Raw genomic sequence first — 26312 nt, forward strand, 5'->3', positions numbered from 1 at the left:
TTCAGAAATTTGAAAATAATCTTTATAAGTACCTATATTTAAAAACTCGAAAAATTCGAATTTGAATAGATTCGTTATTAACTGAAAAGTTAAGGGTGCTTAGTGAGCATATGTATCTGTATATACATATATGTTGTAGGTAACTTACGCGTTTTTGAATGTCAAACTTAATGTATATTTGCCGCATTGTGCACACCATACATATATCTATATTACGTAACACACGTATCGGTATTGTATATAATGTGTTGTCGTTGTCGTTATATTACGAGTATTATCATCATGATCATTATTGCAATATACTGTACAGTCTTATACGCGCAGGAGGAGGTGCCTTAACCACGCGATGACGGTTTTGCATGCGCCGATGGGGCTATTTCTACGATACTGTTATGTAGGCAGGTATACATATATTTTATACACCGTGTGCTATATTATACGCATCACTAATGGGTCGAATAATATCAGTCTGCAGTGTGTACGTCACACATACCTATAGGTACATGTACAACACACCTACCCATATAAATATTATGATATCACGTAAAACGAGCATATTTTTACTGGGAAACTGTTATTTTATATAGACGACGATAAAGTCGAGTGGTGCAGATCGAGCGCGTGCAAATAAAATATATTATGTTATTGTCTACGTGTTATGTTTTAACGCGTATTATATAGCGTAAGTCTATATATTTATATCGGTTTGAACTGAAAAATCGACAATTCACGAGTGTGCGTACGGGGTAAACGGTGCCAACGAAAAGTCGAGTGTCGTTGCCGATTTCCGCCCTCGAAATGAGTTATCCCCTGTAAATACACGCGCACATTGGCACTGATGATTGACCAAAAATAATATATTGTGTATTATAATAATATGTCGTATATTATAGCCATTGCCTATTACTACGTACAATAGATACCATTATTTATCTATCGTTGGCAGGCATTCAATGATAAAAACGAATTTAAAAACATGAGTCTAAAAACAATATAATATGTACCTCTACGGCCGTATGAAAAACGTTTTCAAACGCAACATTAGAAACCAAACTTTGAATACAAAATAATATTATGAATTTAGTATTTCTTCCTCTATATCATATAAATACTACCATTGGTTATGAATACTATTATTTATAATCAATGATACAACTCACTATGCTTTACTAGTCGCTTGATTGAGTTGTTGACAAATGTATTTATACTTTGTAGAGAGTTTCTTTAAACACGTAACAAGTAACAAAATATACAAAATATAAATTACCAATTTTTTTTTTATCTTAGCACTTCTTTCAATTCCTTTCAAAATTGTTATCATGAACCAATGATTAAAGAACTCAAAAACCAATCGTTAAAATTATTCAGATGCGTCAAAATTTTCTAAAATAAATATATGCTTAATAATTTACGTTAAAAATGGCAGTTTTTGAAATAATACCCTCCTTTAGTATAATATAAATTGTATTTGAAAATTTGATTATTAAATAGATATAATTGTAAATTACAAAGATAAGAATATAATATAGAATAAATGCATAACTAGAAATAAGTGTATAGGAATACCTCCATAAAGGAAGTATACAGGATAAGTTTGGTGAATCACTTTATATTATCCATAGTATAGTATCTTAAGACCATTTGCATGAATTGTACCTTTCCACAAAGAACAAAAATCGTGGACTAATGTCTTCAATTAATTCAGATCTAGCGTCATTCGTGGGATCGACGAATTTACATAAAAAGTGTGTAGCACGGGCGAGAGTAGGATTCTTCCTTCTATCTCGGGGAACTATTATGCTACATATAGCTGTTTACACGAAAACAATAAAGTTTTTGTACAAAATTGGTATTTGATGTTTCTTTGCTATTTTCAACAAAACTACTGGAAATTGAAAATAACTTCTCTGATTTGGGGGTGCTGTGGTGGTTGTTAAATATTTTCAATGTATATATATATATATATATTATTTTATATACTTCATACCCAGAGCGTTGTGGTGGTGTGAAATGCTCGGTAACATAAAACAAATATCAAAGCTCGTCCTCAGGGAAAACGAAATCGTTTTTAATCAGTCTACGATCCACATAAACGAAATCGGTGGGTGCAATGCAAGTCTTTGTTCAAATTCGTAGAAACTGCCCAAAAATCAATAAATAAAAAAACACAGTAAAGACTTCTCTGCAAAGCCCATTGTGAAGTCAGCTGGGCTGTTTAAAATATTGAAATAACGAACTTATTAGAATCCCTCGCAGGACCAGGATTTTTCGTCAACCGAGAACTTATTAATTTTCTTTGAAATTTACGTCTTTCGATTCAGACTTGGCATAATGTCAAAATATTACTTAATATTTACTGTTACAGCCAATGGCGTATAAAGGTGCCATATAACTATAACGAAAAAAAAAAAAAACTTTTCACGTTGTGAAATAATCATAATTAGCGCCGTACTTGCATTATTATTCGCAATAATTATTTTTATACTTAATATCGAATGAAAATTAAAATGTAATAATAATAACTCTTACTGTGACGAAACACGTACCAAAAATATAATAATATCAATATGTACATCACCGAGACGATTAAAATAATGCTGTCTGTGGTAAGATACGCGTCGAACGTTATCGCGATGACATGGTTGATTAAAACCGTTAATGCGGATTCGTGAAAACTAACAGTATTTTATAGGTAAGTAGACATTATATTATTATATATTCATCGTGTACCTATATAGTATATTATATTGTGTAAAACCAATTTGTGGACGATTCTTTTTTCTTGATTATCATTACTGTGGTGACTATAATAACAACCACAAGTATAATATATACAATAAAATGAGTACAGTATTATTATACGGTATATTCCATGTGACCTCATGTGTACAGGGTGAACCACTGCAATGCTTTCCCGAATAAAACCAACTCAGGAACTTCATACATGTATATATAACATAAAGAGGTATCACCAAGTATGCTTATCCCTAATGAATGTATTCAAATTCCTATTTATAAAATTTTTAAAATATACTTGTTGACTATATTTAAAATTTTTTAAATTTTTGTACTTCTTAAAAAATGTCTTGCGGTGATAAGAACATGTATTTTTAAAACGAGACCTTCTATTTTATTGTAAATCATTTGGTGAAAAGTTGTTTTGAAAATATTGATAGATCTTATTCAAAATTTAAACAAGTATACAGTTTTCAGTTATAAAATCTTTATATTAAGCATAATTATATTAATACTTCTAGTCTATGTTACTCTTTTAAAATGTATGATTTTGTGACCACTATTAAAGGAAGAAGGATAGTGTTGCGAACGATTCATATATATCTAGATAGTCATTAAAAATATTTAAAAAAAAATATATAAAATCGATATAATATTATATATTTAGATCAATAAGTCCCTTTTTAAGTAATCGTAAAATTATTAGACTTATTATCCAAGCTTATTTTTATCAACTTATTATTATTAGTAAACAAAGTTAAATGACTAAAAAACTACTAAAACAAATTTTGATTTTGATACATAAATATTTTTAAACAAATTATCTGCTAAATAATAAATGAACAGTAGAAAAATAAGGTTTTCATTTGAAAAATAGAAGTGTTTATTTCCACTGGACGCTTCTTAAGAATGTGAAAATACGTATGACCTCTAAGAGTATTTAAAAATTTTAAACATCATGTTTTGAAAAACCGCAAGATATCTGAGAACAAATGGGACAAATGGGGTGAGTACGTTTGGTGAATCGCTCTGTATAGTTAGGCGATGGCGCCGGTCGTGTGGTATTTATATTAGGTACAATATGGTAGTTGTGGAATGATATACGTACGTGTTTAGACGTAGTTAGAATAATATTATGTACGTTTTATGCGCTAAACGCTTTGAGAAGGGACAACGGCGTCGCGGTTAGTGGGAACCTATATTAGCGACACTGATATACGGCGGCGAAGGTATACGCATTATACGTTTTGTTCGCGTGTTCTATACCCACTGATTTTAAAAGATTGTGCGAACCCATATTATTATTATTAACGGGGCCGTGCGTCGTGTTGTTATAACTAAGTTTTTTTTTCACTGTTTAAAAACAATATACGTCAATTATAATAAATAAATACTAATTGGTCGATAATAAGGACTCGAGGCGGTACCTAAATAATATGTCATTACGAATTCAACACTTTGAGCGTACATTCACACTGAATATTATTATTTTAACGTGTTACCGTTGACGATGATGTATATATATTTTATATATTAGCGTTTATACGAAAAAACTAAAAACCGTTTTGTCCGACCGGTTGACAGGTGCCGTCCGAGCACACGTTTCGATATTTGATGCGGTAATATATTTATTTATTTTACGGGCAATTATTGTCCGATTTCAAATACCGCAGTAATGATAATAACAATAGTAAATATAAATAACAATTAATTAATAAGTAACAATAAAAAGTTTAGTAAATGGACTGATAACAAACGAAATGTATTGTATTATTATACAAAATGATATTAATAATGGAATGAAAATTTAAAACTAAAAAAAAGAGGGATACTAACTACTTTAATTATATTTACATGTAGATTATTGCCATATGATTAAAATATTAGCGGGGTGATTTATAACGTAGTTTTGGGAGAAACGATGAATATAGAATTGATGGTTATTGCGTGATTGTTGTGGTTATAATATTTTTAAATTTTATCAGGCTCAATAAAAATGAGTCATCAATTTCATCATGAAATAATGCGTAAGGAAAATATTATTATAATAGCATTATTATAGCAATAATTCCACTTGCTCTTAAAGAATCCGTTTTTAAAATTCTTAGAATGATTTTGTATAACTAATGTGACTATAATATGTGAGGACTTGTTGATAAATTCGATTTATAACATACAGAATGAAGTATTATTTTACGATTTTTTTCAAGTTTGATATTTTATGTCCAATATGAACTATATTATTTTCATAAATTATCGATGCATATTTGAGTAAAGATAGGGGATAGGGGTGAAGTATAAAGAGGCTTAATTTTCGCAAAGACGCATTGACTCGCTTGCGTGCGTTTCTTTGTATAAAGGTATATTATAATATTATGTACGGTAGGTATGTACTGTTTTATTCGGCACATAAAATAAATAGGAAATTCTATAATTTGCCTTTAATTCTTTGGAGATTTTCACGGTTTATCCGCGACGAGAGCGTACTGTGTAAATCGTTACGCGCGGCAGCGTGCGCTAAATAACACGTGAAAGACCGAGATTTCACCCAACTCTATTATTAAGATTGTAAAACCTCGTTAAACGCCGCAAAGATTCCTTTTAGTGCGTTATTTCGTATTCGCTTAAAGTTTCTGCGTAATTCAATAGTATTAGCATTCTCACGGCGCTCTTAAGTGGATATAATATACACGCCGTTTTGAAAATTAAAGCTAGCACAATTATAATACGTACCATATTTTGTGTATACGTATTACATAAAATAATAAAACGCGTGATAAGTATATAATTATACGTATTATATAAGTATTAAATGTATATAATTATATTCCTACAAATCTAAACTGTATTAGTACATCATAATTCAATAGTCTCAAAAGTGCACCAGCTTAATATATAATTTGATTAATAAGAATATCCGTTATAAATACATAACGATTTGAATAAAATATAGAGTAATATCGTTTCAATACGCGATAAATATACTATAAGTCGAATTAAGGGTGATTCTATAATACCGATAATAATAATAAACTCGTATAGATACCTACAACTTAATATGCATACCTTTTATGGCTTTATGATGCAATTATTTATTATACATTGCTATATTTTACCAAATATCATTTTCCTTTAATTATTATTTATTTGATTGAAACGTTATGATAAATCGCGTCTATTTAACTATAATTAATGCCTATCAAAAAGATCCAGGATCACGTATATTCATATGACATCTAAGCTGAAAGTCTGAATAAAACTATCTGGTAAATATCTACCTATACGTTTGTATATATTACTGAAAATTATACATTTTTGTTATATTAACACACAATAATATTATACTGGGCTTATGACATGTCATCATGTAAGCGTTTTTATGAAAAAATACCCGTTACAATCACTTTAAAATTTTTACGTATATTTTAAACATATAAATTCGAATTAATACATTTAAAACAGTGCGACTGGGGTTTAGCACTCAAAATATCAGAAGACGTGTGCTTGAATACTATTATTGCTTTACGGAAAATCATAGTAAAACGTGATACAGAGCAACGAGACACAAAAATATGATACATAATCATTTATTTCATTACAGTGCGGTAAGTGTTATACGCATACATTAAATATAGAGCCATCATAATTAAACATTGTAACGCATTATTCTTCCCGACGATGTTCTGTCGGGGGTAACAATTAAGAGATGAGGGCTCGTCGTCAGTGTCGGAGGTTTCCGCAAGTATACAATATAATATATGTGCTCAACTGTAGGCCGGGTTATTACTCGGCTCTTATGCGACGGCAAGCTCATGGCGCCCGTTAAACACACATTTTCGTATTTATTTTCTATTCCCGTCCTGCTCAGCACACGCATACCTTATATATATATATAATACCTGACCCATTCGTTCAACGTGTACACTCCCCGCTTTTCACTATCTCCTTCACTCTCTTGTCTCTACATACATATCGTCTCCGTTTGGTCCCGAGGGTGGATTTTACGTTGATCTCCTGTGACGTCGGCATCATTTCACTCGATACTCACACATCTCCGTATGCGACTGCAAAAGTGTATGTGTGTGTGTGTGTGTGTGTGTGAGAGACAGAGGGAGAGAGAGAGAGAGAGAGAGAGAGAGAGACAGAACGCGCGTTATTATTATTATGCGTACATAACACAACTGATGCTCTGTATATTATTATACACATATAGGTAAACACTAAATAATAAATTCGAATAGACGGCAGAAAGGTATATATTATTATATATATACTATATAGTACACAGATATAGGTACACATAATATATTACACATTCGTCGGGCGAGAAAAAAAAGCGTATAGTAACATATATTATATATTTATATATAACATTTGCAAATGTACAAGACGCGCGTGTGTGTGTGTGTGTGTGTGTGTGTATGTTCTGTCGACGGCGTCGCTTAATCGTACTCTAGCGGCCGTCGACGTGTAAGGAAAACATGATAATATGACGTGTGATATAGGCAAGAAAAATTATTATTTTATCATTCGTCGAGCGTAATATATACAGAGTGATTCTTTTACCACTGTGAACCTGCAGACAATATCTTAGAATATATAAAGACATATATTAATTTTTGGGATGAATGTACTAATATTAATATAGGTACTTGTAAAAAACTGTCAAATATGGTGTTGCCAGTGTTGGATGTTTTTATACACGTGTGTACATACACGAAAAAAGGACTATGAGTTATAACAATGTAATTTGAATTAGGCTTTCTTATAATCTACTGGAGTGACGGTTTAGATTTCTTTTTAAATTTACTTGGCTGCTTCGTTTAGTACAATACCAACGTCGTTTTGATTGTCTCTGATTTTTATTTGGGTAAAATTATTTCAGAATACACTTTGATTGCCGTTCAGAAAACAATTATTATACAGGTATCAAAAAAAAGTCAGTGGTCAATTTATTTGTTTGCTGAGTGATAATCGACAATCTTATTGATTAAAATGATATAAAATATAGAACACAGTGGTGGTTACTTCATATTATGCACGATCAAATTAAAAAAAAATGTTACAATGCCTAGTGAATACAGAATTGAATTCAAAACAGAAGCTGCAGGTATCTATATAAATATAAATGATAGTCTATGTATACATAAAAAATCGATTCAATGAATTTTTGAAAAAATAATTTCATTGGATGATTGAATTTAAGATGCTGTATAATTCTCTATAACGTTACATGCGTCATAACTTGTGATTGATCGTTTATTTCGAGCATTTATATGAATATTATATTATTATTACAAAAATATATTAGAATAATAATACAATTGTTTCTTCGAGAATTTATTTATATTTTTGTTTCAATAAAAATTATTTTTTTTAGTGTAATATATACAACAAATTTAATAAATATGCATTCTCAATTTTTTCACGAATATATATGTACTTATAAATATAAAAATTACAAAAAAAAAAAAAAAAACGAGAAACCGAGTTCTGCTCATATTATATAACTTTGCAATCAGTCTTTAACACGGAGCCAACCAAAGCAATAGAAGAGGCTCCCACGTATAATTATTTTCAATAAATTAAATTAAAAATACATTCAACGCTTGTTGAGTTTAATGAACAAATATATAGAAAAAATAAATATATAAATCTGTGTAATATTATAATTAGATAATTTATGATTTTTTTTCTTTTTCGAAGGAATTTAAATATTTAAATATTCTATATCTGTATGAACAATACATACATTATGCGAGTTTAGCTGATAATACATAATATAATATAGTTTAAATCACTATACTCGTATTATAACAACATTATTTAAGCACATGCTTTATGATTTACTGTTATTATATATAATATAATACTGTTTATCAAACATGTACATGAAATATCTTTTTCCGTTTTATAATGCCGGTATCAAACTTACTTATTTATACAAAATTATTCCAACCGCGTTTTTCCATTGTTCATTAGTTTAAATAAATTTTTCTTAAAACTATTGAAATACATCACTTTAATAAAATTGATTGAATCCTGAAGCACTTCGAGGGAAATGTTTGTTTATTTGAGAGAATAATAATATTCGAGATATTATCTTAAATATATAGAGATAAAATGGATAGGTGTGTATAATAGATATTGACGTGAAGAAATGCGGTGAGAATGGTGAGATAACTGCATCATATAAATATATTAAATATATATATATATATATATACTGTACATATTGTATAGTAGTGATCGAAGAAAGAAACGAGGAAAGCGACCCGGTAAAGTGAAATAAAGGCAGAGAAAGATCTTTACAAAGTATTATCCCTTTAGATTACACGAGTATTTCACATCACAATAAGAAAAGTATATGGATTACAAAAATAAAAATAGAATATAAGAAACTCTCTATCCCCGTATAATATATATATATATATAATATCTTCAATCTCTTAAAATAACATCCTCTGAACTTTTTCCATTCTTTGACTCGGTATACGTATAATATAGATATTGTCACGTCAGTGGCTGAAATATTAAACGGAAAGTATAAAACTAATTAAGAACAAACAAATTAAATAGTTATAAAAAAAAAGCGATTAACGGTGATGACATCACTGCAGGAACACGAACTTCGAAATGACTGCCGGGTAGGTTTATAAGTTTATAACACACATATATATAGAAAAAAAATAACCGTTCAAACGTCATGATAATACTATAAGTACATGAGATATTTTATAAAATAAAAGTCTTATATAGATCGACATTTCTATTCGCACGAAGTGTTATTATATAGTGATTTCATAAAATGCAATATGATTGAGTTTAGGTATGTACTATGTATAACAATATAACTAAAGTATATTATAAATATAATATATATATATTGATAAATATTATCAGTTGCGCTGACTTAAGTAACGTATCAGTAAACATCGGTTTTTTTTTAATAAATAGTATTTAGCTATTAATTGTTATTAATTCTTATTGCAAATAGTTTTAATTTAGTTATATATATTATATTTATATTATGTGACGATAAAGTCGTTTGGCTTCAGTTAACCACATTCTAGTAAAATATAACGCGTTAAGATTATGAAAGAATGGTAAATATTAAAAGAAATACTTTATACTACGTTACATTTAAAATTTTACTAAGAAAAAATGCACAGAAATTTTTAATTATTAAACAAATATATTTTCTGAAATAAAAATAAGTACGGGAAACATTTTTTAATCGAAATAAAATTCGGAATCGTAATTTTCGGTGCTGTATTACGAGGAATAAATAAATTGTTATTTATTACGAAATACGCACCGAAACTTTTTTAATTGATTCGTGATAATAAATTAAGTGTTGAATTTCAATAAGTTTTAATATTGAAAAGTTATTGAAACGTATGTAACTAAAATAATAATACAAACAAAACTTCGATAAACCAATAATAATGTATATTGATACCTTATACTATATCAACCATTAAAACATCAACAATGTGATGATTGAAAATCATTATAAGTTCAGTAGCTATTCCATGGAAACAAATATTAATCAAATGTCCATGATTATAATATACACATAATTAAATCTCGTATTTTATTATAATGGAATTTAATTAATTATTTTGATTTTAGATTCTCCCACATTTGTAGATTTGTGTATATATACATGTAAAATGTACAATTACAATTATCATATTAATTTTATTTTATAACAAATATACACAGCCTATATTTATTAATACACCTATTTTCATATAATTACATGTTTGACAATGCTTTATACGAGTTGTACCAGTGTTAGCGATTAATTCACTCTAAATATTATACCTACATAAGTTTGTGTGTAAAATCGTAAATTGTTTTTAACATACCACCCGTAAGCTTGCAGATTTCAGCCCAAATAATAAACATAAATCATACGCCTTAATTAACACAACAGAAATAACCATAAATTATAATTAAATTAGAGTTGAAAAAACGTAACGCGCGTTATAACCACCCTAGTATGTAGTACGCATTTATAACAACTTCAATAACGCGAAGTAATAAAAACGTATATTATTCTATATATTACTTTGGATTTTTGTCGAAACCGGTTTTATTATTTTATGTTGTTTGATTTTTTCACATTTATTGAATTTTAATATAATATTCAACATTTTAACTATTTAATGGTTGAAGTTCCGAACATTACTCTGGGACCCATCCCCGTGGTTTTTCAGACACCAGCGTAGACAGTGAATTACTTAAAATTGTTTTTGGTGGTTACTAGTTGCATTGGTTATTCATAATCAATGCTAGTTGTTATACATAACGAATAACAAAATACCAAACAATTTTCAACTTGAAAATTTTACCTCGGTGTACAGGAGTACGCACCTATAAAAATATTATTCTATTTAATCGTTTCCATAAATATTTATTTGACCCCTTATCGTGTGATCAAACAATGATTTGAGTCAAATATATTTTCATTGCATCGACAATTCAATTTAACTTATGCATCTACCGTAAACGTCATCCGTATGTAGTGTTTGATGAACAGTTATAAGTATTATATATTTATGAAATAATATGGTATAACTATCTGCAGTTGCAACTAGGTTTATACACCTAGTTTATTAAAAAAAAATCAGTTTGTATATAAAATAAGTATTTTATATTCAATGATTTTGTTAAAAATCGATTTTGGTAATTTTACACAAAATTAAACTATCGATGGTCAACAACATAATAATGACTTTGCTCTCTTAGGCCCCAAAGATAGTGTGATAATTGTGATAATTAAAGTTTAAAATTGGAAAGGTAACTATTGTATAGGTCTTTCATCGCATTTGAAAAAAGATTCTGAGTGAATTTTGGTTGCTGACAATTTTTTGACGATAAATTTTTTTCTATGCGATTAGCTTAAAAATTGTATTGTGAAAGTCAAAAAATTACCATTTCAAAGTATCGTCTAGACTCTAAATACACAGATATTAAACTGCTAGTTTTTGAACACTCATTCTATACGCAAGAATGCGCTATAATAGGAAACAAAAAAAATAAACAGAATTTATTATAAAACAAAACACCATCGTAGAACCAATACTGCACTGTATTGTTATTCTCTTATAGGTTAAAGATCCTAACCTAATCTTTTTTAGAATCTAATAAGTTAGAGTTCACGTGGAATGTATACGTTAAATCGATCAAACAGATTATAATCTGTACTATTTGAGAAAATCAAGATATAATAAAAAAAACAACTATATGTGTTTAATGTATATTGTACATGATATGATATAAAACATCATTGCGTACATATAGTATTGTATTGATATATATATATAAGGTATCGTACGGAGACCACTTGAAAAATATATTTTTTCAGAACATGCGTCACAGTGATTTTACCGTCTCTCTAACTACAGAATGATGCGAAAACCGTACTATATGATTAATATTATTTCCGACAAGAAATGAAAAAGAAGTTTTGCTGTAGTTTTAGACATTAAAAGACGTGTCCTCCTCACCACTGGCGACCACATATTTATATATATATACACACACACATACAATAAACTATACGCGAGTGTTGTACCGTATTATATAATATGTTCCCGTTTAAATTATTTCCTGTGCCTTTGCACACTATATATTATATATATTTATAAATGTATACGTATACTGCACACATGTGTGGACAAGGTACGCGTATGAAATATTTTCGTAGTTGACTTCCGCGCGCGCGGCGTTATATATATTGTGTCGGACCAGTAAATCCTATTACCGGAAAACGAAACGTGACGACGAAAGGCATAATTTCGTACGAGTTTGGGACGCGGTATGGCTGGGAAAAAAAATATAAAATAATAAAATACTTGCTCGGTGGCACCGACCTACCCAAATTAACTTCTTGTGCGGCGGCTGCAATTTGTTTCACCCCGCTGCGGGCTGCGTATAACAGCGGTCGAGCAAAGAGTCGTGGGTGATGTGTACACCAGTGGACGGGGAGGTAAGTGGACATTTTTATTAACGGAAACGAATAGGCCGCAGTAAATAACCAATTTCGTGGGTCACCTGACACCTCGTCCCACAACCACTCCTCCACCCCACGTACACCCCCGGAAAACCGTAAACTCGAGTCTACGATCCCTGGGTTCCGGGGTCGCCGAAGTAAATAATAATAATAATAAGAACTTTCGTGCAATTATTTAGGTTTATTATGCGCATTATAAAGAGAATATGAAATTCGCGGAAAAAAGTCGTATAATACTATATTATTATAATAATTATAATTATTGTGCTTTTATGGTTATTTAAACGATGACTGCTAGGAGACTTATTTTCACCTATTAATAATGATTAGTTGATTAAATTGCGTGTATGTTATTCGTACATAGGTACTTACACGATAGATATAGAGTATAATATAAACTTACTACTACATTACTACAATGGTAGATGCGCGTGCGAAAGTTTTTATCGATGTGATTTAACGAGAAAAATATAATAAAATATTATTGGAAATACCTGCAGTGGTGTATAAATGGAGATTTTTAAATGAAAAATTATCTCATGTTAAAAAAAATGTAAGTGTTTTTATGGAAACGTAATTTTAATTATGATTAAAATTAGTGTACCTATATTGTATTACTTATACATATAGATATGAATTATAAATCATCTACTAAGAAATAAATTTAACCTGTTCGAAAAAAATCACATACAAATAAATAAAGGAGTTTATTTTTATTTACTGAAATATTAATAAAAATAATTTTATTTCAACCATAATATAAGGTTTTATGTTAAGGATGTAATTTAGACTGAAATTAATTAAAAAAATGCGTTATTATAAGTTAAAGAATCTGCGTATGAAAAGTTGATATTAATGGAAAAGGAGGGATTTTCTAAAGTAGTTATGTTCAACTGAAGTAGCGCCATAATATATATAAAAAAAAAGGTGAACAAGGTGACAGAAGTCGTCTCCACAGTTGGGAAGTGTACCCGACGGACTGTTGTAGTGATTCATCCCTAAGTGTAGAACGCCCGTAATAATAAAAAAATACCTACTTTGTATACGGAAAAATGTCATACTCGTCACGCGATGACATTAATAAAACATTTCAGACATTATTGTATTTCCTTTAAGCTGAAGTATAATAACAGCATAACGGGTTTTCCAGAACTTACCTTGAGTGGAAGTCGTTTTTTATTGATAACGTCTTCGTGGAGTTTCTTGTAACGTTCGTCGAAACTGTTGTTCCAATATTCTTTACTTTTCATCCAATAAGGCTAGAAAAAAAAATATTATATATATAAAACATATGAATTATTGTTTTGTGCATAATATAATAATATTATTCGTTGTTTTATTAATCGTATCGTTAATTAAATCGAAATCTGGTATGATTCATAACTCCGTTCTTTAAAAAAACGACGTATAGACGTTTAGCCTAAATTAATGACTATTATTGATATAATTGTACTGTTTAAAAATATTTAACACCGTTTAATGATTATCGTCTGTACAAAAATGTTAATTGAAATACAAAACCACGAAAACATCAAAAGAATATAGTCTCTCAAACGGCGTGCAGTCTAAAATAGTTTTAACATGATTATTTTGTCGTTAATTCAAAAGCTGAATACCGATTTTTAAACAATTATTACTTCACAGCAGAATGTAAATAATGCACATCGCATAAGATTTTATTATCGAATTTCGATCGAATTACAATTGACACGTGACAATAACCATCTTATTAGCTATTTACTTCCACTTGAATACAAAACTATTGTTAAGCATTACCTACCTAATACCTAAGTACAAAAAAAAAAATCATTTAAGCTATTTAAATTTTAAATACTTAACATCCCGAAAAGTATCAACGTTTTTGATACCTATGTAAAATTTGAATTGGACCGAGTAGTTATGAGATATAACATAATAAGTACTTAAGGTTTAGATGAGCCTAGTAATGTTAAAAAAGGTACCGTCCAAAATATTAGACGACTACCTATTGCAATTATTGGATCTTATAATTACTTATAAGTTATAACTAATTATCTTATTTCATAAATGCATGTTTTCATTCATCTGATATAAATACTTAAAAAATATAATTTTTGAAAGATATTAGTTATTTGAAATTATTATTTTATGTACACATAGCTGATACTTTTGATATTATATTGTATTGACATTTGGTCGATGCTAATGTAGCGATTAATTTTATATTGATTTAATATTATTATTAGTGTAATATTAATATTTGTAGATTCGTCGCGTATACCTACTGGCCGCCGTCCGCCCGACTGGACAACGATATAGCGCGGGTCCGGGCGATCGGCGTGGTATCACGTGAATTATATAATTAGTGTAGTCGCGAGTTCGCGACCATAGACCGTGCCGTTCGACATTGTCCGCGTATTATTTGTAAGCTGTATATTATTATTGACTATGATCATATATTTTTAATTCAATTCATTAATGAAACGTACTGTTCCGTTACCCGGAGAAATAAACGAAATTAGATATATACTATAGTCTATAACCCTCATTTGTTTATTCTTGTTTTCATTTTAACGCTCCGGTACAAGTGACAATCTTTTGTAGTGTACCACACTAATTTCTATTTCTCGGATTGTATTATTTGTATTGCTTTTTCAATTGTTATACATTATAATGAAATTTATTTGGTTTTAAATCCATCGATTTTATTTATCATTATGATAATACCATTTTTAAGAAAAAAAAAACAATTCATATTTGACCAGAAGTACTTTTGCTTTATTATAAAAAAAATCCCATTTACACGTTTTTTGTCACGCCTTTTAGAGTTTAATTATTGTGTTTGTGTAATGGTATTTTTCAAGGTTTCCAGACAAAATGTATAAGTCATTATTAAAATATTAGTCTAAGATGAGATATTTTAAATGCTTAAGGTATTGTGTAAGGGTACGCTTAAACGTGAGCCCTAAATTTATATCATTAAACATGGTATTTCTAGTTATTTTATAATATGCGTACTGTTAAGTAATGTAACACAGTAAATGTATTCCTTTCATACTGCTAGTACTTGTAACATTTCCATAAAGAAAAACAGATATTTTATTTTTATTTTTTTTTTTAGTTAAGTATAATAATTAATTTTAGCTGAAATCAGTTTAAATGGGAATCAAAATATTATTTTCATAATATAATAATAAATAATTTATAAATTCATGATAATATTGTGTGTACATAATTAATTCATGTTTATTATTTTTTTGCTTATTAATTTTATCAATACTTAACCATTTTACAAAATGTACAGAGAATAATTAAAATAAGAACGATGTTATTATTTTTGAACGGGCAAAATCCTAAATCCCTATGCTCATTATTCGATATTATGAATTAATTGTATGAACGTTGTATGAAACATAAAAACATAATCATTACATGTATTGTGATAGTCATATACTATAAAAGCATATATAATGCAAGTAGAACAATATATTGCATTATAAATAGTATCTACATTGTATTGCAATATAAATTAAAAATGATCGTTAATTTATTAAACAGTGCAGTGGATTATCGGTAGATATACATAGTATTTATAGACGCATAATATTATTTACTTTTACCTAAAACAAATATAATAAGCAAAATAGTTTAGTACATACTATGCAATTATTTTGAAATATAAAACTGAATTAAAAATGAACTAAATAATATTTAAAAATGGGTTCATATTTTTTTTGATATGGTCGCAAACGATAGAAACAAACCTTTGTAAACGTTACTTCAGTTTTACTCATCTAAGAAATATCATTTTCTAACTACAGAATTCCGCAAACATTAAATTTGTTACCATGTATTTATCTTAATACACTAAGACACTCATAATTTCAAAAACATTTAAAAAATATATTTTTATTAAATAATATCGTTATTCGTTATCATTTTAAAGGATTTTAATTTTTTTTAAGGACAAAATAACATTTTCATTTTTATATTCCTGAGCAGAATATATTTTTTTATTTTTTTATTTTTTTATTGACTTATAGTTCAAAACCTAAAATTGATCTATTTACAGCTGTTAAAAAATTAAAAATTATTTGATTTAATGATTTTTCCACAAAACTAACACGTTCGTATTGATTAAATGATTTTGTCAATTTTGATATTCCTTAAGTATCATATTTTAATCTAACTATCTAAGAACGTCGGGACTGAGATATTTAGGAATAATTAAGTTCATTATATAAAAAGTGATACTCTTGCTGTTATAATACATCAATATTAATGCGTTATTAAAATGTGTATATCATATTATATTTGTATGTGTTTATTTAAAACGCTTATTGTACAATTGTGCATGGAACAATATTTCTTTAGTTTTCATCGGTTCGTTATGTACAGATGTCTCTGAATTGATACGATGGTTTCGAGCTAAAAAACAACTTTTTTTTTGTGAGTCATTTATATTTTTTAATCCTATGTTACTTAAAAAATAATAATTTAATAATATAATAAGCTAATCGAATAATTAAGTTTAATTATTGGGATAAATGTATTTTATTCTATTTCCATAGTTATACATTATGCTTATATCTTCTATATTAATCAATTATATAGGTACTGGCATTGTTTACTTTGTTAAATATTTGACGAGAAGAGAGGAATTTATTATAACTTGGTATATATTTGAAGTTTCTGATTGAGGGAAAATCGTTTTTTGAGTTTACTCTTTTATTAAAATTAATTGTCACAGCTATACACAAATATACTCGTACTATTATAAATGTTTATTAATAATGATATTATTATAATATTATTTAATAAATTGAAAATTGTTTTCATTTCTTTGGACAACACAGATATGAAGTGCGCCAACTATCGTCAGAATAAATCTTGAACAGCATATTATAGAGGAGGTTTACGTCATATAGGCATTTTTAAAACATCCTCCTCGCCCCTTATAAGATACACAAGTAGTTCCCCACTTACAAAATCAAGCAAAAAACGATCGAAGGTCAAAGCTTATTATTTAGCTATTATTACGTGTTGACCTATTTTTGAAATCATACCATGTAGTTTTGTTCTAAGGTTTCTTATTTTTTAAACACTACAGCTAGAATTCGTCCATATGATTTGTAAGTTATAATAGTACCTAACCTATCCTAACCTATAGCCATAGAATTACTTATATAGGTATATAAAATATATAGGTTGAATGAGAGAATTCACTGCATAATATCCATAACAAAAATGTGAATTGTTCAGTTTTATTTTATTATTATTCGGCTATGTCTTCACAAAATGTATTGGGAGGTAATATTTTAAATATGATTTATTAGAAAAGAAATGTATTTTGTTCTGAAAACTTTAGCACAGGGTGCATATTATATTATACTGTGGTATATCTTTATAGCTAGTAGTAAATATTTTAAAGGATGTGGTATTGTGGTACGCTTAAAATTTGTTATTAAATTACAATACGACTCAAGGCGCTGTCGCCTTCGGTACATCACTACGCCTGCATCCTCGAACACTTTATATTTTAACACGTGTACATAATAAACTGAATAACAAACGACAATTTTATATTATAACTGCAATTGAACTTTAATACAAATAATATTACAAAAATCATTTCTGTTACTTTGAAGTTTTGACATATAACTGATATCAGTTATCTGCAATATTATCGATATTCATAAAACGACCCAATGTAATATAGTTTTAGAAAAATTGTAAGACTTTAATAATAACAGCTGTTTGTGTATCATGACTGGAGTACAACGTATTATATGCTTGAAAATAATCAGCATCACAGTCATAGATATTTTATGTATCGATATGTATTTATTAATTTTATTTTTTTTAAATAAAACTGATGGTAGTCATAAAAAATAATATTGTAATTAAATGAAAAAAAATGTGTAGACAAACCTTATATAAATGAATACATTATGCTTCGAGTGATTATTTAAACGATAAATACCTATCATTATCTTAATACCCATGTGTTCTTATTTTAGAGTTTTTTTTAATGAGTATTTTAATATAAAATTTGAGGATAGAAGTGACCACAGATACTACGCCAGATATTTGTGTAATATACTAAACTATTATTAATCAATTTTAACCTATCAACTATAAAAACCTAATATCGAAATTTGATGTTCGGATTTTTATACACCGAGATATTTAGAAAAACATTTTACTAGTTTGAAATGAATGTTAACTGTTAAAATAATCCACCTTTGATTTATAAACTTTACTTAATGTATATTTTTACAGCGTTCCGCGTATCGTTTTAATTGAGACGATAAATGTTATCTGCATCATAAAATATATACTACAGTTACTACTCGATTCGACGAAAAGTCGTGAGCTCGACGTTTCGGTTATTTTAAAGGCAGGACGCCGACTTGAACAGGAAATATGAGTTTATTCACGTATGCGGTGTACACGGCACGCCATCGTTAAATACATTATTACTGTGTGTTGCTGCCGTATGCGATCCGTGAAACGTTTTTCGCGGGTGAAAAAATGCGTCTAAAACGAAACGATTAATATCTTCGGGCTCGTTTCACCATAACGCGCGTACTCGTCGCGAACGCGGCCGTACGACGATGATACAACATAATGGTTTATCGAACTCGAACGGACTAATAGACGACTACTAATAACAGTCATCGGCAGCGATCGGGTCGGCGATATTAAGCGGAGTGCGTGTTATCTGGAAACCGAATCGGTACGCGCGTGATGAAGGACGAAGGACGGCTTAATGGGTGGGCTATAACGCGTGGATGACTTCGCGTTCGCCGCGTCGGTATTTTCTTTCACTCACTTCCCGGAGATAACGTCCACATATTATATAGAAAGTGTCCACAGATTACCTATCAGTTCGAAAGTGAAAAATTAGGTACAACGCCAAACATGTCCGAATAATAGATTGTGATAATAATATATTTTATAGATCATAATCGAACGAAAAACAATACTATATAATACAATGTTATCAGCGACGCGAAATTTTTAAAAAAAATATTAGGTATTCTCGATACGGACGTTATTATCAACTGCACCTCGTTATGGTTCAGTTCAGAATTATATTCGCGGTAGGTATTCCAATAGATTCGCACACGGATGTACTAGTTGCTCAATACGCGAACACCGTCGGTTGACCCGCGTTGTGTAATAGAATTTCGTTATTTGTACTATTTTTTGATACCTGTACCTATACTATTGTACACCGCAATATGGCCAATACGTGAATATTTCAACTCATACCGTTATAGAATTTTAGCTTGTTAAGTAATAATAATAAATACTTCTAGTCTTGTACAAATCCACGATATAGTCAGGTAGGTAGGTACCCACCTGTTATGAAATTATAAAGACGTGTACATGATATTATAATCGTATGATAATTAAAATTATTTTTAAACATTAGGATAGATAATATATTATAATATAATACGTTTAATCTGCAGCCATTATTCGAGGAAATTATATTTAAACCATTATTCCATTTTTTATCCGACTCAAAATTCAACGCAAAATAAATCCGGACAAAAAAAAATATTTAATTGAGTATATCCGGATAATAGGAGGTAGTCATTATACAGGTCTACCAATGAAATCCGGTATATTTCAATTTAAATTATATTCTTAATAATGGTTTACTGCCTATACATTCTTACTAACTAACAAATAACAATTAAATATATAACATTTTATACTTTGCAGAAAACGACGAGTAAAATATTTTAGTTATAAATACTTATTAAGAAACTTCTACAAATATTTAATCAATTACGATATTGTACATTATTACTTAGGTATAAACTCAAATAAAGTAGTTTTATGATTCAATATTAAAAGTTTTTGATCCCGCACGTGCCGCGGTTCAAGTCGCGCGTTTGCCAATATTGTACCTTCCTAAATCATTACGTTACATTTGTTTACATAATATATTGCGGGTATTCATCTCCAAACAAATTGACGAAGATAGCTTCTTGTTTGAATAAGTTATTTACAAATATAGATTGACTTTTTTTTTTAATTGGTTTGACGTTGTGTCGATGTCAAAAGTATCCGTAGATATATAAACGACAAATCGTTCGAGTTAAATCGCAAATATATCGTGTTAGCTTATTGTATCGTCAATTAAAAATCACGAGTTAACTCTTAATAGCGCAGCGAACATTCTTTGTACTATGTGTTTTATTTGTACGGCAAACCAGCAACGAAAGGAAAATAACTAATTTTTTTTTTTTTATAAAATTAAATATTTCTGTGATTATTATATTATTGTTTGGCGAAATTTCAGTGAAATATATGATACACGATTATTTATACAGCTGCCAAATTTATTAAGCATATAGTACACGACGTTCTGAATATCTAAATATTGATTTATATAGATACGAGTAGTCGTTAAAATTGATAAATAATTTATCATTTACATTAATTACTAATGTTTAACTAAACGTAAATATTATATAATATTTTATGCTACTTTTTTCATTTGTTATAACTTACACGGTAACAGCTGTAGAAAACAAACGGAAATCATAAAATCCATTTGACAATCTATCACATTCCAGCAATTATTCATATTGTAATATTTTGTATTATTTTACGAATTTTTTATTATTTTGAAAATTAAAACCATTCATGATTCACTCTATATTATATTATATTACAGTAACAGCCTTACACGAATATTTTCACGTATTTTTTTCGTAATATATAATGTACCTAATAGTCGCAGTAAAATAAAAACTGTATAATAAATTAATAAATCAGTGAAATGCATCCGTTCGTATGACGTATGATTTAATTTAAAATAATAAAATGATGAAGGGATGTTTTGATTTTTTTGTTTTCCATCGCCATAGTACCTTTTAGCTTATCAGTCGATTTCCCAATAACCGAAAATCAGTGCACATCTCGGCCGCTAATATATTATACCTTTATTGATAGTAATTTAACATCTTCAAAAGCATTTTTCACGAATGCACTATATATTTTGTCATGCGTTCAAAGTGATAGAATGCCTGTAATATCGAATTTCACACATGCATAATATCTTGATATGTTTTTTAAACTTTATCTGGATAGAAATGGTTGATTGACAACGTTTTTAGAAATTCTATCTGTAAGAAATGAGTATACCCATTCTCATAATGTGAATGTGCATTTTAGCAAAAACACGGCAGCAGTTTGTTTCATTCGATTGGACTAATATTTTTCATCATTAATAACTGTTTAAAATCCAATTTTGAATCTTAGTGTTTATAATTTATTATTATCTGTTATCATACGCTGACTTTTTCTACATTTTTTAAAAATGTACCTTTTTATGAAATCAAATCTCATTATAATGCGCATGTCTAAAGTAAATTTAATCTTTTACATACATAATTAAAGTGTCACGACTAAAACAAATAATTATAGTGATTTAAATATTCATAGTACTTATGTAATTTAATCGAGAGATATATCAGAAATATATTGTTAACTAATATTAAGACGAAAAAAAAAATAATTTTACCGAATAACAGAAAATATCATAGTTATTTATTTTGAGGTTTTCTTTTTTTATACATATACCTAGATAAAAAATGCGATATTATTATAATCAGACTGCAGTTAGCTATTATATTTTATGATATGCATGTATAGGTAATAGGTACAGTATGATGCATACCGATATACATTATATATATATACATGGTGGGTATAAAGGTTAAAAATAATATATTTCACTTCCTTTGGTTGTTGAAAATTTCACGTATCACGTGATAAAAGGAAAATTCGTAATTAATATTAAATTATGGGCGTATACCTATACCTCTACCCATGTTCTATATGGCTATATAGTAAGTATATAGTGTATACTCATATACATCTACTACATGATGCTGTGTATTACCAGATATATGTTGCACGCACCCGGAAATATTGAAGTTATCACTAATATTATTTTTTTTTGCAGGTGTTAAGATGGTCGACAGATTAACGAATTCCGATAATCATCTTTATTAGCTTGCATCTGAACGTTATTACTTATTATACAGTCAAGGTTGCGACTGATGCAGAAGACGAATTCACTGCCTACAGGACTCAGGCTCGGATATAAGGTAATATGTCTGCTCCTCCCTGTTGTTTTGCCAGAGGAGGAAAAACTTATACGTATGTACTTTGTATTATTATATGTAGATGATTAAGTGATTTTCATAAGAAGCAAATTAAAATCGTCTCGAACGTGATTTATAGTTAACCATTTATGATAAACCTATGGTGATTCCTAACAGAACTTCACAAATCTCTTTACATTACTTATTTTGAATAATATTGGTGGGAAAAAAAATCATTAATTACTACTATTTCATTTTATTCGTGTAGTTCTATACTTATCTAAAATCTATAAGTACCAATAATAATAAAGTAGGTATGCTATTATTATATTTTATAATAAATTGTAAAGGTATCATGAATGCATATTTATAATAATCATTCTATTTAAATCTTATTAAAAAAAGGCTTTAATAATAATTATGTAGCATTTTAATAAAATTATTATTATTATTATAATATGTATAGAAGGGAAATTGTTTAGTTTTAAATGGTTATAACAATAACAAATGTCAAATAAGAGTAAAATACAGATTTATACATGTTTAAATTGAAAACCTAACTTTTATTCTATTAATAAATTAAAAAACTTATTTTCATAAAAATGATGTTTATTTAAAAAAAACAACTAATAATAACTATAAGTACAGTGAAATTATATGAAAAATAAGCTTATATATAAATTAAGTGGTTAGTTAATTTCAAACTTGTCTGGCTCAACTTAATGATTACCAGAATTTAAAGAAAACTATTTGTAGATGAAATAAAATATCATTAAGTTCTATATTATACTTGACACTTGTGTATCTATCATATTTTAATGCAAATTAATGCACAACGATGTACCATGTACACCATAGAATTATATAATTTTCTGTTAATAGGTATTAATATCAGTATAAGTAACTATAAATAAATACATCATCTATAAGTAAATGACTGATATGCTCTTATAAATTAAGAATGGGTGTGGTAGTGTAAAATAAAAAATCAATATCCTGAATTAACTGAAATTATTGTTAACACTATGAAATATTATTTATCGACCATTATTTTAGAAAAACTTAAAATATGTATTAATGTATATTAAATATTACAATATAATATTAATATATAAGTACTCATGTAATGCTAATTAAGTACATATTTGATATAAAAGTATTAAATTATAGATTATACTGTTAATGCGTATTCCTATATATTATATATATATATATACTATAGACCAAAAACAATAATTATAATAACATGTAAGCTAGAATGGACTAAAAAACATAAAAGAAAGACCCTATGAAAATCAATGAAAATTATTACAATATAAATCGATTGCTTACATTTGTTATATTTTTAAATCATAATAATTTTGTTTTAATTATTTTCAATCAAAAAATATCTTTTTTGCAACATCGTGTTAGTAAGTAAATACTGTATCTTTATTGACTACTTATAAAATTTAATTGCTGTGTATGTGTGTTGAAATAAAAAGGCCTACAGGTTTTAAAACATTTAAACATGTATGCTATTTATACCACCACTACAAAAAAAATGTATTACATCAATGCAAAATCTATTGTTCAATTCAAAATTGTTTTTTAACTTAAATTATTCAAGCTTGTATAGTTGTATATATATATATATATATATACGGATTATTCAGTTATACATTTTTTTATCTATTTTATGGACTGATGAGTTAGAAAAATAAAGCTGAATTAATAATTGCTCATGTTAAAGTTATATATTTATAATTAATATTATATTTAATTTAAGAAGAAAAAGGACACGAGGAGAAAATTATACTTATCTATACCTGTACCAATTGGTATTATTTTGTAATTAATCCTTATTAGAATGAAAAGATATAATTTCTTTTATTATTTTCCAAGCTGAATTTATATTAATTTCGATACTTGTAAGTTATCAAGATAACCAGTAAATTCACTATAGAAATATTAGTCTTTATGTAATTATTTGAACTAACTACTGAATAAATAGGAATTATATACGATATTATATAGTAGATTATCTGATTATTATAATATAATAAGTAATAACTATCATGAACCCTTATAGCTTTCGATTGTCGCTATAGCCTATATATAAATATTACTTGTTGGATATAATAACTATTTATATAGTTGAAATTATATTAATTTGCATACACATTTATTACGTCAAATGAATATTCATATAATTTAATATAATAATATTACATAGGTATCGTAATAAATTATTTTGATGTAAATCAAGGACACCACAAAGTCCGGAAAGGATACTGAAGCCGGGTGTTGGGTCACCGCCTCGGTGCACATGATATGTATAAATGTTGCACTTATTTTAACAGAGAATTCTTTAATATTTTGGTAGATAATCAACGTAGTGTAAATGTAAAAACATCGTTTTAGGACCAATAATACGCATTGTTTAGAATGCAAAAAAGCTTTTAAACATTGAGACTCGAGAGACGTTATATTTTATTGTTCATATTAACGTTTGTTATGAAATGCCGAGAAAATCGCAAGACACCTGCACGAAGCACGCCGCTAAGAGCGTTTAAGTGCAGCGATAAACTCCGAAACATGCCAAATGTAATTTTGTATTTGACTATACGCTGAAACATTTATGTCTTACCGTATTAGGTGTCTCCGCTGTAGCGGATCAAAATAAGGAAGGAAAATGCAACAAGTCTCACGAGCCTCGTAGCTTATGAATAATCTAATGATTTCAGTCGAAACTATGTACATAAAATATATATTACGTATATTATAGTACTCAAACGTTGTAACCGTTGTCGGTCAAAAAACATTGTTAAACATAATTTACATTTTGTTTATAATTTAGATATAGTTTGGTGGCAACTACTTATGTTATCTTTTTTTAAACGCTTCTCAAACACATATCCAAACACACACGTTCAATGTAGAAAAATTACATTCTTAAAACTTCGGAAGAGGGATGGAGGAAATAATGAATTCCTTTGTTTGCGCGGATTATTACCGTCTATTCATGAAACTCGTTTAATTATATTCAAACATACGCGTATAAAATAAACGTAATATATTTATATATATATATGGTGTAGGTACAGCAATCGATTTGGACGATTTGGTTGGATTTGGATACAACAGTAAACATAAAATCGGTATTTGACCGCAGTGGGGATGACGGTTTTCCCGGGAGAGCTTATAGACGCGCGTTTACCTGCCACTCGAAAAAGACCTAAGGTTTATTTTTTTATTATTATTATTATTATTATTATTAATGTTGTTGTTCAACAGCATATCTATACATATATATTATTATTCCGACGTATTAAAAAAAAAAAACTACCACAGACCCCGAGTGAAGTATTCGGTTTAGGTACCATCTGTTTGCGTATGGACGTATAAATGACGAGTTGGAAATGCGAGTGGTCGGCGAGAGTGACATATTATTAAAGACG

At 28.4% G+C, this 26312-nt stretch overlaps 1 protein-coding gene across 1 annotated transcript in view; it reads right to left on the reverse strand.

Annotated features, from left to right (window-relative positions):
- LOC113548779 (alpha-mannosidase 2) overlaps window positions 1-26312 on the reverse strand; it is a 129343-nt gene that overhangs the window by 70064 nt on the left and 32967 nt on the right. Inside the window, exon 2 of the mRNA XM_026949840.1 lies at window positions 13918-14019. Within this exon, the coding sequence (XP_026805641.1) occupies window positions 13918-14019 (102 nt within the window). The remainder of the gene's footprint in view (window positions 1-13917; window positions 14020-26312) is intronic.

The sequence above is a fragment of the Rhopalosiphum maidis genome, chromosome 1 (assembly GCF_003676215.2).
Source record: "Rhopalosiphum maidis isolate BTI-1 chromosome 1, ASM367621v3, whole genome shotgun sequence".
NCBI lineage: Eukaryota > Metazoa > Arthropoda > Insecta > Hemiptera > Aphididae > Rhopalosiphum > Rhopalosiphum maidis.